The sequence below is a fragment of the Phocoena phocoena genome, chromosome 4 (genome assembly GCF_963924675.1).
Source record: "Phocoena phocoena chromosome 4, mPhoPho1.1, whole genome shotgun sequence".
Taxonomy (NCBI): Eukaryota; Metazoa; Chordata; class Mammalia; order Artiodactyla; family Phocoenidae; genus Phocoena; species Phocoena phocoena.
This window is the reverse complement of record NC_089222.1, coordinates 37,081,473-37,096,414: the sequence shown is the minus strand read 5'-3', so window position 1 is coordinate 37,096,414 and position 14,942 is coordinate 37,081,473. Positions and strand designations below refer to the sequence as shown.

General features: G+C 38.0%; 1 protein-coding gene across 2 annotated transcripts in view; it reads left to right on the top strand.

The window, feature by feature from the left end:
* PLCH1 (phospholipase C eta 1) overlaps positions 1-14,942 on the top strand; it is a 216,800-nt gene that overhangs the window by 127,242 nt on the left and 74,616 nt on the right. For both annotated transcript variants that reach the window (XM_065876179.1, XM_065876178.1), the window contains exons 6-7: positions 8,905-8,998; positions 11,121-11,324. In XM_065876179.1, coding sequence (XP_065732251.1) covers positions 8,905-8,998; positions 11,121-11,324 — 298 coding nt within the window. The remainder of the gene's footprint in view (positions 1-8,904; positions 8,999-11,120; positions 11,325-14,942) is intronic.

Sequence of the window (14,942 nt, the reverse complement as noted above, 5' to 3'; positions counted from 1 at the left end):
ATAACTGTATTGGGAGGATTGATAGAGGGCGAAAGTTAGTTTTGCTGGCCCAGAAGAGTTGTCTTTATTTAAAAACAATAAAAAGTTAAGAGATAATATTTAAAGTGTATGAAATATAAAATAACATCATTAACATAATAATTAGGAGTATAAAGACTCATTCCACAAGAAATATCTAGAGATGTTGGCATTATTACCTCTGGACAGTGGCTCTGTGTATAAAGGGGGAATTCTGCTTTTAGTCATAAGCGTCTCTGTTTTGACTGACTTAATTATGGATATGTTACTTCGGTAAAAATAAATGGAAAAGAGTTTAGGAACCTTAAAATTCTTTGCAAATTATATTATGATTTTGTGTTTCGTGTGTTTTGGGAGTCATTCCAATCTGGAATCATCAAAGAGGTCAAATTATGACAAGTGATTTGAAAGTTGCAAATATTTCAAAAGTTAAGATCCAGGAGTTTCAGCTATACTGAAAAAAAATCACTTTTAAAAGTAAATATTTCAATTTCTTAGTAGAAATAAAGAAAACACCCAGACAGTAGATACAAGGTAAAAGAAAAAGCTTTGGAGTTGAATTGAGAAGGTTGAAATTTGAACTTTGGTGCTGCCTTTTAATGATTTTATGACTTCGGTTGTGATAACCGTTCTCAGTGTCAGTTTTCCTACCTACAGGATGGGGATAAAGATACTAAGTTTACAAGAACTGTTTAAGATTATGGATGTAAAAACTTTTTATAAACTGTATAACATTGACTACATTATATAAACGTAATCAAGTTTTCCTCAAGTTCTTCTTTTAGCACAAATTGCTCTGTATAGAAAAAACAATCACTAGTATTAAGAGACAGTGAGTGGCTCAGATATTGATAGCAAACAAGACTTTCAAGTAAACTCCATGGGAAACAGGGAGAAAATGTTTCTATTTCATCTTATCAGCCATGTCAAATAGAAAGCAAAACAAGGGGAAAAAGAACAATAAAGAGCTAAACTAAACTATGTTAAACCTTCATTCATGCAGTAAAATCCCAATGTAACTTTCAAAGTGAGGTCCGAAAAAGTCAATTGTGTAAAATGCAAGATTTTGCTATTGGGAAATTAATTAAATGAAAGCAGGGATGGAGGAAGGATGAGAGCAGATTGACTTACATTTCAATTCTCATTGTTATGAGGTTTTAATGTATTTCACTGAGTTAATCCTTAATACTTGAATTTCGGATTAGCTCCCATTGATTCTTACATGGTGCCCAGGAAATTTTGGGCTTCCTAGAATGCCTACTGATATTTTCATCAATTTAATGAATACTTTTCAAATATGATGATTTTTGTTAACACATTCTGCTTTGTATTTTGAGCTAGTAACATGTTCTCATCGGCAATTAGCTCCATCCCAGGAGGCCGGGGGTTTTTTTTGTTTGTTTGCTTGAATTTTTTTAGATCTCATTGTCTCCTGGTAGACTACCTGAGTCTAGTGCAAGTCCCCAACATCTCTGAACAAATGACCTCGTAAACCAAATAATTGCAATGTGAATTCAGTCTTCCAATGGCACATACAATTTTTATCAATTTGGTTCTATTTTGTGAGAAATTATTTATCTTTTAGACTGCACGTGATAAGCCTCTCTAGCTTATAGCAGACAAATTAATGAGCTGCTTAAAGCCAGACTTGGTCAGTTGACTTCCTCGCAGGTAGCATGGTTTCATTTATTTATGCTATTTTTGGGTGGTGTCTGGTAATGTAGGCCTCTGCATGGAGTAAAGGTTATAAAATTTACTCAAAGAATGTGTTAGCCATTATGCAGCTAGTTTTAGGGGAAAAAAAGCATTCTGTGCTCTTTCAAACATGCAAAAAATGGTTGCATAACAGAGCTTTTTTTCCCCCTGCAATAAGTTAAATGCTATTAAATAGACAGTTTGAATTAGATTTCACTAAAGCATAGGTATTGAACCTAAGAGATGATGGAATTTTTGAGAATATCATTGAAATATAAAATACTGGCTCCCAAGTTAGCTTCCTCTATCATTATTCATTAGTATATTTATTTATTGATTGACTGATCTTTTTTATTAAAACTTTTTTTTTAATACAGCAAGTTCTTACTGTCTATTTTATACACATCAGTGTTTACATGTCAATCCCAATCTCCCAATTCATCCCACCACCCCACTCCCACCCCCACTTTCCCCCCTTGGTGTCCATACATTTTTTCTACATCTGTGTCTCTATTTCTGCCTTTTCATCTGTACAATTTTTCTAGGTTCCACATATATGCATTAATATATGATATTTGTTTTTCTCTTTCTGACTTACTTCACTCTGTATGACAGTCTCTAGGTCCATCCACATCTCGACAAATGACCCAGTTTCATTCCTTTTTATGGCTGAGTAACATTCCATCGTACATATGTACCACATCTTCTTTATCCATCCGTCTGTCGATGGGCATTTAAGTTGCTTCCATGACCTGGCTATTGTAAATAGTGCTGCAATGAACATTTTGGTACATGACTCTTTTTGAATTATGGTTTTCTCAGGGTATATGCCCAGTAGTGGGATTGCTGGGTCGTATGGTAGTTCTATTTTTAGTTTTTTAAGGAACCTCCATACTGTTCTCCACAGTGTCTGTATCAATTTACATTTTCACCAACAGTGCAAGAGGGTTCCCTTTTCTCCACACTCACTCCACACTTGTTGTTTGTAGATTTTCTGATGATGCCAATTCTATTGTTTTAAATTAATTTATTTAATTTTTATTTATTTATTATTTTTGGCTGCGTTGGGTCTTCGTTGCTGCATGCAGGCTTTCTCTAGTTGCAGGGAGCAGGGGCTACTCTTCGTTGCGATGCGCGGGCTTCTCATTGCAGTGGCTTCTCTTGTTGCAGAGCACGGGCTCTAGGTGCGTGGGCTTCAGTAGTTGTGGCTCGTGGGCTTCAGGAGTTGTGGCTTGTGGGCTCTAGAGCACAGGCTCAGTAGTTGTGGTGCACGGGCTTAGTTACTCCACGGCATGTGGGGTCTTCCCGGACCAGGGCTCAAACCCGTGTCCTCTGCATTGGCAGGTGGATTCTTAACCACTGCGCCACCAGGGAAGCCCGATGATGCCCATTCTGACTGGTGTGAGGTGATACCTCATTGTAGTTTTGATTTGCATTTCTCTAATAATTAGTGATGTTGAGCAGCTTTTCATGTGCCTCTTGGCCATCTATATGTCTTTGGAGAAATGTCTATTTAGGTCTTCTGCCCATTTTTGGATTGGATTGTTTGTTTTTTTAATATTGAACTGCATGAGCTGTTTATATATTTTGGAGATTAATCCTTTGTCCATTGATTAGTTTGCAAATGTTTTCTCCCATTCTGAGGATTGTCTTTTCATCTTGTTTATAGTTTCCTTTGCTGTGCAAAAGCTTTTAACTTTCACTCAGTCCCATTTGTTTATTTTTGTTTTTATTTCCATTTCTCTAGGAGGTGGATCAAAAAAATGTTGCTGTGATTTATGTCAAAGAGTGTTCTTCCTATGTTTTACTGTAAAAGTTTTATAGTGTCCGGTCTTACATTTAGGTCTTTAATCCATTTTGAGTTTATTTTTGTATATGGTGTTAGGGTGTGTTATAATTTCATACTTGTACATGTAGCTGTCCAGTTTTCCCAGCACCACTTATTGAAGAGACTGTCTTTTCTCCATTGTATATCCTTGCCTCCTTTGTCATAGATTAGTTGTCCATATGTGTGTGGGTTTATCTCTGGGCTTTCTATCCTGTTCCACTGATATATATTTCTGTTTTTGTGCCAGTACCATATTGTCTTGATTACTGTAGCTTTGTACCATATTGTAGCATAGTCTGAAGTCAGGGAGTCTCATTCCTCCAGCTCCGTTTTTTTCCCACAGGATTGCTTTGGCTATTTGGGGTCCTTTGTATCTTCATACAAATTTTAAGATTTTTTCTTCCAGTTCTGTAAAAAATGCCATTAGTAATTTGACAGGGATTGCATTGAATCTGTAGATTGCTTTGGGTAGTATAGTCATTTTCACAATATTGATTCTTCCAATCCAAGAACGTGGTATATCTCTCCATCTATTTGTGTCATCTTTAATTTCTTTCATCAGTGTCTTATAGTTTTCTGCATATAGGTCTTTTACCTCCTTAGGTAGGTTTATTCCTAGGTATTTTATTCTTTTTGTTGCAGTGGTAAATGGGATTGTTTCCTTAATTTCTCTTTCTGATCTTTCGTTGTTAGTGTATAGGAATGCAAGAGACTTCTGTGCATTGATTTTGTATCCTGCAACTTACCAAATTCATTGATTAGCTCTAGTAGTTTTCTGCTGGCATCTTCAGGATTTTCTATGTATAGTATCATGTCATCTGCAAACAGTGACAATTTTACTTCTTCTTTTCCAATTTGGATTCCTTTTATTTCTTTTTCTTCTCTGACTGCTGTGGCTAGGACTTCCAAAACTATGTTGAATAAAAGTGGTAAGAGTGGATATCCTTGTCTTGTTCCTGATCTTAGAGGAAATGCTTTCATTTTTTCACCATTGAGATTGGTGTTTGCTGTGGATTTGTCGTATATGGCCTTTATTATGTTGAGGTAGGTTCCCTCTCTGCCCACTTTCTGGAGGGTTTTTATCAGAAATCGGTGTTGAATATTGTCAGAAGATTTTCCTGTGTCTATTGAGATGATCATATGGTTTTTTTTTTTTTTTTTTTTTTTTTTTTTTTTTTTTTTTTTTTGTGGTACGTGGGCCTCTCACCGCTGCGGCCCCCCCCGCCGCGGAGCACAGGCTCCGGACGCGCAGGCCCAGCGGCCACGGCCCGCGGGCCCAGCCGCTCCGCGGCACGCGGGATCCCCCCAGACCGGGGCACGAACCCACGCCCCCCGCACCGGCAGGCGGACCCCCAACCACCGCGCCACCAGGGAAGCCCAATCATATGGTTTTTATTCTTCAACTTATTAATATAGTGTATCGCATTGGTTGATTTGCATATACTGAAGAATCCTTGCATTGCTGGGATAAATCCCACTTGATCATGGTATATGATCCTTTTAACATGTTGTTGGGCTCTGTTTGCTAGTATTTTGTTGAAGATTTTTGCATCTATTCATCAGTGATATTGGTTTATAATTTTCTTTATTTGTGGTATCTTTGTCTGGTTTTGGTATCTTTGTCTAGTTTTGGTGATGGTGGCCTCATAGAATGAGTTTGGGAGTGTTCCTTCCTCTGCAATTTTTGGTAAGAGTTTGAGAAGGATGGGTGTTAGCTCTTCTCTAAATGTTTGATAGAATTCCCCTGTGAAGCCATCTGGTCCTGGGCCTTTGTTTGTTGGAAGATTTTTTTGTTTTGTTTTTTTGCGGTATGTGGGCCTCTCAGTGTTGTGGCCTCTCCCGTTGTGGAGCATAGGCTCTGGATACACTGGCTCAGCGGCCATGGCTCACAGGCCCAGCCACTCCGTGGCATGTGGGATCTTCCCGGACCGGAGCACAAACCTGTGGCCCCAGCATCAGTAGGTGACTCTCAACCACTGCGCCACCAGGGAAGCCTTGTTGGAAGATTTTTAATCACAGTTCCAGTTTCATTACTTGTGACTGGATTGTTCATATTTTCTATTTCTTCCTGGTTCAGTCTTGGAAGGTTATATACCTTTCTAAGAATTTGTGCATTTCTTCCAGGTTGTCCATTTTATTGGCATAGGGCTGCTTGTAGTAGTCTCTTATGATGCTTTGTGTTTCTCCGGTGTCCACTGTAACTTCTCCTTTTCATTTCTAATTTTATTGATTTGAGTCCTCTCCCTCATTTTTTTGATGAGTCTGGCTAAAGGTTTATCAATTTTGTTTATCTTCTGAAAGAACCAGCTTTTAGTTTTATTGATCTTTGCAATGTTTTTCTTTTTTCTATTTCATTTATTTCTGTGATGATATTTATGATTTCTTCTACTAACTTTCGGTTTTGTTCTTTCTCTGGTTTCTTTAGGTGTAAGTTTAGATTGTTTATTTGAGATTTTTCTTGTTTCTTGAGGTAGGAATGTATTGCTATAAACTTCCCTCTTAGCACTGCTTTTTCTGCATCCCATAGGTTTTAGATCGTCATGTTCTCATTGTAATTTGTCTCTAGGTACTTTTTGATTTCCTCTGATTTCTTCAGTGATCTCTTGGTTATTTAGTAATGTATTGTTTATCCTCCATGTATTTGTGTTTTTTCCTTTTTATTTTTTTTCCTTGTAATTGATTTCTAATCTCATAGTGTTGTCATCAAAAAGGATGCTTGGTGTGATTTCAGTCTTCTTAAATTTACTGAGGCTTGATTTATGACCCAAGATGTGATATATCCTGAAGAATGTTCCATGTGCACTTGAGAAGAAAGTGTAATCTGCTGTTTTCAGATGGAATGTGCTATAAATATCAATTAAATCTATCTGGTCTCTTGTGTCATTTAAAGCTTGTGTTTCCTTATTAATTTTCTGTCTGGATGGTCTGTCCATTGGTGTAGGTGAGGTGTTAAAGTCCCCCACTATTATTCTGTTACTGTCGATTTCCTCTTTTATAGCTGTTAGCATTTGCATTATGTATTGAGGTGCTCCTATGTTGGGTGCATATATATTTATAATTGTTATATCTTCTTCTTGGACTGATCCCTTGATCATTATGTGGTGTCCTTCCTGTCTCTTGCAGCATTTTTTATTTTCAAGTCTATTTTATCTGTTATGAGTATTGCTACTCCAGCTTCCTTTTGATTTCCATTTTCGTGTAATATCTTTTTCCATCCCCTCATTTTCAGTCTGTGTGTGTCCCTAGGTCTGAAGTGGGTCTCTCGTAGACAGCATATATATGGGTCTTGCTTTTGTATCCATTCAACGAGCCTGTGTCTTTTGGTTGGAGCATTTAATCCATTCACATTTCAGGTAATTATTGATATGTATGTTTCTATTACCATTTTCTTAATTGTTTTGGGTTTCTTTTTGTAGGTTCTTTTCTTCTCTTGTGTTTCCCACTTAGAGAATTTCCTTTAGCGTTTGTTGTAGAGCTGGTTTGCTGGTGCTGAATTCTCTTAGCTTTTGCTTGTCTGTAAAACTTTTGATTTCTCCATCGAATCTGAATGAGATCCTTGCCGGGTAGAGTAATCTTGATTGTAGTTTCTTCCTTTTCATCACTGTAAATATATTGTGCCACTCCCTTCTGGCTTGTAGTTTCTGCTGAGAAATCAGCTCTTAACCTTATGGGAGTTCCCTTTTATGTTATTTGTTGTTTTTTTCCTTGTTGCTTTTAATAATTTTTCTTTGTCTTTAATTTTTGTCAGTTTGATTACTATGTGTCTCACTGTGTTTCTCCTTGGGTTTATTCTGCCTGGGACTCTCTGTGCTTCCTGGACTTGGGTGGCTATTTCCTTTCCCATGCTAGGGAAGTTTTCAAGTATAATCATTTCAAATATTTTCTCTAGGTTCTTTCTCTCTCTCTTCTCCTTCTCAGACCCCTATAATATAAATGTTGGTGCATTTAATGTTGTCCCAGAGGTCTCTTAGGCTGTCTTCATTTCCTTTCATTCATTTTTCTGTATTGTTTTCCGCGGCAGTGAATTCTTCCATTCTGTCTTCCAGGTCACTTATCCGTTTTCTGCCTCAGTTATTCTGCTATTGATTCCTTCTAGAATTAAAAAAAAAAGTAGAAATACCTTCTGTTTTTCATTTTAGTTATTGTATTGTTCATCTCTGTTTGTTCTTTACTTCTTTTAGGTGTTCTTTAATTCTTCTAGGTCTTTGTTAAACATGTCTTGCATCTTTTCGATCTTTGACTCCATTCTTTTTCCAGTATCCTGGATCATCTTCACTATCGTTATTCTGAATTCTTTTTCTGGAAGATTACCTTTCTCCATTTCATTTAGTTGTTTTTCTGGAGTTTTATCTTGTTCCTTCATCTGGTACATAGTCCTCTGCCTTTTCATTTTGTCTGTCTTTCTGTGAATGTGGTTTTCGTTCCACAGGCTGCAAGATTTTAGTTCTTCTTGCTTCTGCTGTCTGCTCTCTGGTGCTTATTAGTATATTTAAATATCATTGTGAGATTTTGGGGCTGAATGAATTTTTGATAAAAATATTTTATCCTTTATTAGTATTAAAGAAATTATTCTCAAAGAGTTTGCTTTTCCCAGTGATACTAAGCATGAAATGTACATGCAGCAAACTTGAGACTAACTCAGTAATGTTAGCATATACTGCTTTTTTGGTACCATACATTTTTCTTACAAATATTAATCCATTTAATCCCCACAACTACCTTATAAGGTAGCCACAGAGAAGGTGAGTGACTTATTTAAGACCACACTGTTAATAGTATGAGCCAGCTGATTTGAATACAAGAATTCTCACTCCAGAATTCTTACCTACCTTTTTGTTTTCTTTTGCTAACCTTTGCATTCTTGAGTCACCATGGCCGACTGCTCTCATGAATCGGTTGAAGGATCTGTAGCTATAAACACACAGGTGGATTTACCTAGCATACGGTTCTTTGGTAGAGAGTCATTTTCTTTTCGCATACAATTTATGACTAGCAAACCTCAGTGTTTGTGTAGAAAGCATTACTTTTGCAGATAACTACTAGCTTACAGTGAGTGGATGCTTGACAATGCATTTGCAGTGATTATTGACTTGGTTTTATTAATCTTGTTGCTTCATAGAAAATATTTGTCTAGTAGTTGAAGGACTGTTTTCACTGATTAAATCTGAAAGATACAAGGAATACTGAGATCATGATCATTTTCCAAAGGTTAAGTAGTTATGACACTAGTAACCTCAAATATGGCTCATTTAACCATTTTGCACTGTATCACGAATGCTTAAAAAAATCAGTATGCCCTTTTAGCATAGAGGAACATATCTCATGAAATTGCAGGTACTGTACTATTGTTCTGTTTTGTTTAGATGACGAATGTGACAACAGACTATTGTATTGACGTCATAAGAAAATTTGAAGTTTCTGAAGAAAATAAGGCAAAAAATGTCCTTGGCATAGAAGGTAAAATAACCAATATCCTTAATTTCTCATTTCTCAGTTTAGTTTGCTAAGTTACATTTTAGCAAAATTTTTGGGAAAAGAAGTAGGGAGATAACCTTGGAATTACAGATGATTCAAATAAAACCCGCGACACATATATTTTCCTACAAAACAGATGCCATGATTTTGCTGTTTCTTTTACTTTTGCAAGGACAGTAGCATTTTCCACTCAAGCAAGTCAACTTGATGCCACTGTGTATGATAGATGCCAAGAAATATTTTGACTTTTCTCAAATGGTTAATTTTTAGAAATAGTTTCAACCAGATAATCTCATGATGGGAAATTTGGCCCTAAAATAAGTAAACATGTTTTTTTGTTTTCTTTTTTTAAATGTTGGCAACTAATTTGTTTTCCCTAGTTGGTAGTGGTAGAGAGGTTGTAGGGACCACAAATTTTGTTAATATGACTATCTCATTTTATAATTGAAGAAAGTGAGGCTTAAAGAAATTAAGTAATTTGGGACTTCCCTGCTGGTGCAGTGGTTGAGAGTCCGCCTGCCAATGCAGGGGTCATGGGTTGGAGCCCTGGTCTGGGGGATCCCACATGCACTGGAGTGGCTAGGCCCTTGCACCACGGCTACTGAACCTGTGTGCCACAACTGCTGGGGCCCGTGCGCCTGGAGCCCGTGCTTCACAATGGGAGAGGCTGCTGACGCACCACAATGAGGAGTGGCCCCCGCTCTCTGCAACTAGAGAGGGCCCGCACCCAGCGATGAGGACCCAATGCAGCCAAAAATAGATGAATGAATGAATAAATTTTTTAAGAAAAGAAAAAAGAAATAAGTAACTTGCCCACAGTTATATATATTAGATTCTGAATATATATTTAGAATCTAGCTCCTAGGATATTACGTATAAATGATATGACATGAATATAGCTACGTGTATCTATAAGTCATATGTATTTAAAATATGTAGGGAAAGAAATCTGTAGGCTGCTCTCCAAAAGAGAACACGTCCCCAGGCAGAATAGATAATCTTAATAAAAAAACTACTGGGGCATCCCACTTCCTGCAAGAGCATATGATACCATGGCTTATCTTACCAATTTTGATTGTTGGCCTCCTATTCTCCCAAACAGGCTTAGTGTGGACAAGGGGGTATGATATTGTATGTTTACTTCCAGGGATAGAGGCTAATTAAAACGAAGAGAAATTATTTAATATTTATATAATTAAAAGCTATTTTAAAAACAACCAAAGAAGATAAACTAATTTGGACCTTTCTTTACCAATAAATGAATCTTTTCTTTGGTGGGGCCTTAAAAGATGGAGTTAAGCCTGATTTCTAAGTTATGGCCATAAAGATGAGCATGAAGAAATTCTCCAGAGTTTCAGAGGATATTTACCAGTAGTTTTACCACAGGATTCTTGAAGACTTGAAATAATTTACCCTATTAATCATTCCATGTAGGTACTTGTAGGACATTCACATATCTGTTAATATGTTAATGAATGCCTTTCCTACCCAGGTACTATGTTTTTGAAAAACTGATAAGGTTTTCTACATAATCTTGAAATACTTTTTCACATTTCTCAAGTGTGCTAGCCATTAGTAGCATCTTGCCAAACCAGTTTCATAGTCAAATAATCATACCCTGATTTTAAGCTGTGCCTAACTTCTGACCTGTTACCTCAGCTATGGCGCTGACAATACTATTTTTCAAATCAACTTAATAACCTATCAGGGTGCTGTTGATCAGTATATCACTTAGGATAAATATGGCTTGAACACTGTATGAGCCACCCATTAGGTCCCACTGAATAATCATAGCTTGAGTTCAGCAGTTACTGAAGACCTTTGCAATAAGCCCCCTCCCTCCCTCAATCAAAACTCTTAAAAAGTCTGTTTTTCTGTAGGTTATATTTAAACTGCTACTCCCCAAAGCCATATTTCAGTTTTTGACACTGTCTATTTGATCTGAAGCACATCTCTCATTGCCCCGGTATTCCCTGCAAAGGCTGTCCTGAAGGTAAATGAGGTAATCAGTATGAACAAACTTTGATCTCTTTTCCCCTTGTTAGAGTTGGTTAAGTATATATGCTTCAAAGCTATAGTACTTCACTCTCTCTCATTTCCAAAGGCTTCACGAACTTCATGCGTAGTCCTGCTTGTGACATATTTAACCCACTGCACCATGAAGTGTACCAGGACATGGACCAGCCCCTGTGCCACTACTACATCGCTTCCTCCCACAATACATACCTGACCGGGGACCAGCTCCTGTCTCAGTCCAAAGTGGACATGTATGCACGGGTGCTGCAGGAGGGCTGTCGCTGCGTGGAAGGTGCGTGCTTTGAGCACGAGTGTGTGTGGGTGCACACGTGCTTTAGTCAGGCGCGTCTAGTGTAAATAATGGAGACCTAACAAAATGCACTCATGCTAATCAGAACTATTTCCCCACTCACTGTAAAGTTATTCTTAACTCATAATCCTCTCCGGTTCCTCCTGACACTTCAAACAGGGAGAGAGATGTGTACTAGCATTTGGGAGGCACACCTTCAGGTGCTGAAAAATTGTGATGAATGTGAAAGTTTTTCCTAGAAAGATTTTTTTTTTTGATTAAACAATGGTAAAGATGGTTCAGGATAAATATTTATTTTTAAGGTACTTCATGGTCTATCAATCAGCGAACACTTATTAAATTTCTAGGAGGTTCCTGGGGGTTAGGACACAGATGTAAGACGTGGCTTCTATCTTTCAGGCACTCACAGTCATTGGAAGGGGTGGACGGTAAAAATCATAGTATGGTGTGAGAATTCCACCAGTTGAATCAAACGTGGTTGAGAGGTGATACAGAAAGTGAGGGGTGACGTAAAATATGATGAGAAATCAGCCTGGAAGGTAGACTTGGGTCAGCGATAAAGGGTTCTGAGTGCTGTGATAAGGAATTTCAGCTTTAGCTTTTGGTAACGAGAGTCCGGTGGATTGTTTTAATACCTAGGGTGATACGGTCAGACTTGCGGTTTAGAAAGATTGCTTGGGCAGCAGTGTAGAAAGATATTTTTTCTTTAAGATGTATGTTTGTGGTGGGGGAAGGGAGGTGAAACTAGAGCAAGGAGAATGGTGGGAAGGCTATTGAAATGATTGAAAGAAGGATCATAAGAACAGACTAGGTGAGAGAGATGCTTATACAGATATTAAAGAAGTAAACTTACAGGACCTGGTGAGCAAAGTAAAGGATGTAAGGCTTGAAGGGGAGAGCTGGAATGAATGATGGAGCCATCATCTACTGTGGGGACTGAGCATTAATGAGTTCAGCTTTCCATCGGTTGAGTTTATAGTGACTTTGTAATATGTACGTGGACATTTTTATTAGTCAATTAAATAACAATATGTGAACTCAACAGAAGGATCCAGAAAAGATAAAGATTCCACAATTCCAAGTTTTCTGTGTGTTAGCGTACAAGATCACTTACAGAAACCTTCGTGTGTAAATGTACATCACAGTGGACAAGATCACTTAGAGGAGTGGCAAAGAGAACAAGGCCTGAGGACTTATGCATTCCAACCTTTCGAAGCAGAAAGAACAAGGGGAACTGACGAAGACAACTAACACAAAGCAGTCACTTGGACCTAAGGGATGAAATGGTCAAAAATGTCCCATGCAATAGAAAAGTAAAATAAAGATTAAGTGTCCAGTCTGGTTGCATTTGACAGCTGGGAGGTTATTAGTGTCTTTTGCTATATAGTTTTGGTGGCCTTTCAGTGGGAAGGTCAGGTAGATAATCTGCTGTGAGCTAGTCACTTGGCATTTTTCTGCATTAGGGGAAGACTTGATACAGGGTTGGGGAGGTTTTGAGACTTGGAAGAGGGGGAAATGAGGATTCATTCATTTTGCTTTTAGATGGGGTAGGGGACAAGAAATTTTAAAATGGTTCATGCCTGTTACCCTCTCTTTTCTCAGGATAGTAGGAGAGAACACCATCCACTAAGTGTAGAGTGGGTGGAGGTTGGCTGGGGGATGGGAGGCTTAAAAAGATCAGCAAATAATGAGTAAGGAGTTGACAAGATAAATTGGGGAAGGCCTAGCTAATTTCAAAAACAGTCTTTAACAGAACAGTCTTTTTGTTAGACAAAATCTGCACGCTCAGACTGCTCCCCACCCCATTCCCAACAGACTAGGTATAGGAGCAGTGAAGACAGATTCTAGAATTGATCCAAGCCTCTGGATTTCCAGGTCGTATAAAATATCTTCAAGATGTTGGTGAGAGCTCTTTTAAGTAAGTGACAGTAGGTCCATGAACTAGGAAAGGAAATGAAGGGGCCACAAAATGAGGTTAAGAAACTAGAAGACTCAAAGAAACAGAAATACTGAGAATGTCGGCATCACGCATACCGTAAACAAGAACAGAGAATTATTCTCACAAGGTGGGATTTTGGGTATAGTTGAGGTAATGAGTATATGCAGGGCGTGTGGTGGGTGAGCATGATTAGAGTGAAGCAAGGAGCTGTTGGCATTGAGGTCAAGGTTAAGTGCTTGGGTAGATTGCCTACATGGACTTTTAAGTCAAAGGATGCTGACAGGGAGATTCAAAGCTAAAAAATTAAAAGATCAAAACTTGGATATTAAAAACTGTAAACCACACACTTAGGTAGAAGAAGAATGCTACGGAAAAGGCACTTGGAAGATGCCAGGAAGGCAGAGATGGATAGAGTGAGGTTTAAAAGTGGGGAGATTTTTAAAAAATGAATGTAGAACAACAGTTGTTTAAAAGTAGCATACTCATTTTGTGATTTATACAAAAAAAGCATCTGTGGAGAAAGGAAGTAGTATCCTCCCAGGTAAACTGGTTGTTAACCAAGATAAGGAGGTTGAGGAAGAATTCCAGAGTCTAATGATGAAATGGGGTTTGTTAGAGAGTCTGATGATGAAAGGGGGTTTGTTAGTCTGATGATGAAAGGGGGTTTGTTTACACTGGAATGGAGATTCCATGGAGCAAAGGGGAATCGCTTTTTGGTGGGAGCATAGGGGAGTCAGCAGTAGGTAGCGAGTTGTTCTTGGGGTGGTGGAATAGTGTAGGGAGATGAGTAAAGCAGTAGGGCAGTGAGATAATACTGGTGAGTGGAGGAACGCTTCTTTGTCAGAGAGTTTCTGGCTTGAAGAATTTTCTGCTACAAAAGTAGCAGATGTAATGTTACAGTAATAGTAGTAGTAATGTTATAAAGGCAAATTGACATATTTTGAAAATGGACAGGTATTAAAAACAATCTGCATACAGAACCATTAGGACCACTACCAATTTAGCACTCTGGAAGTGTATGATTTAAGACATGGCATTTTTGCAGTAGATGCAGAGAACACCTACTGACAGTAGTGACTGATAATTGAGTAGCTTAAGCAACTGGATAATGAAGATGCTTATAAAATATTAGCATAAAGGAAAACCTTTCGAGCAACAGAAGGTCTTGAGGTGACATTCTGTTCTCAGCCATTATTCAACCATTTGTTCACTCAGCACTCAAGCAGTTTTACAAGTCTGTCATGCATAGAGATGCCAGGGCCCACACCCTTATTGGCTTCAGAGTGATGGTTGCCTATCATTTTAAATGGTGGCATTTTCTTGGAGGCCAAATACGGAAAATGACTTCTGGTGACTCCATGAAGTGAAAGTCAACTCCAGGCAGTTTTGCAATTTTGTTACTTCTGTGCCCTGTACTGTTTCCTTTGCTTTTCAGGTCTTTCAGGTGCCCAATCATTTCTTTTTTGATTTCTCTGTCCAAAATCAGTGTCCTACCCAAGCTTAACCATGTGCTAATGATCAACTCCTTACTCAATCAGATCTTCTAATTCTCTGGCATTCCTTGGGCTATTAAGAAGGAAAGTTATCTGATTAAGATAATTTATAGTAAGACACAAATAATTTTTAGTTTTAGCTTTTTCAGGGATCTTTTAATTTTAAAA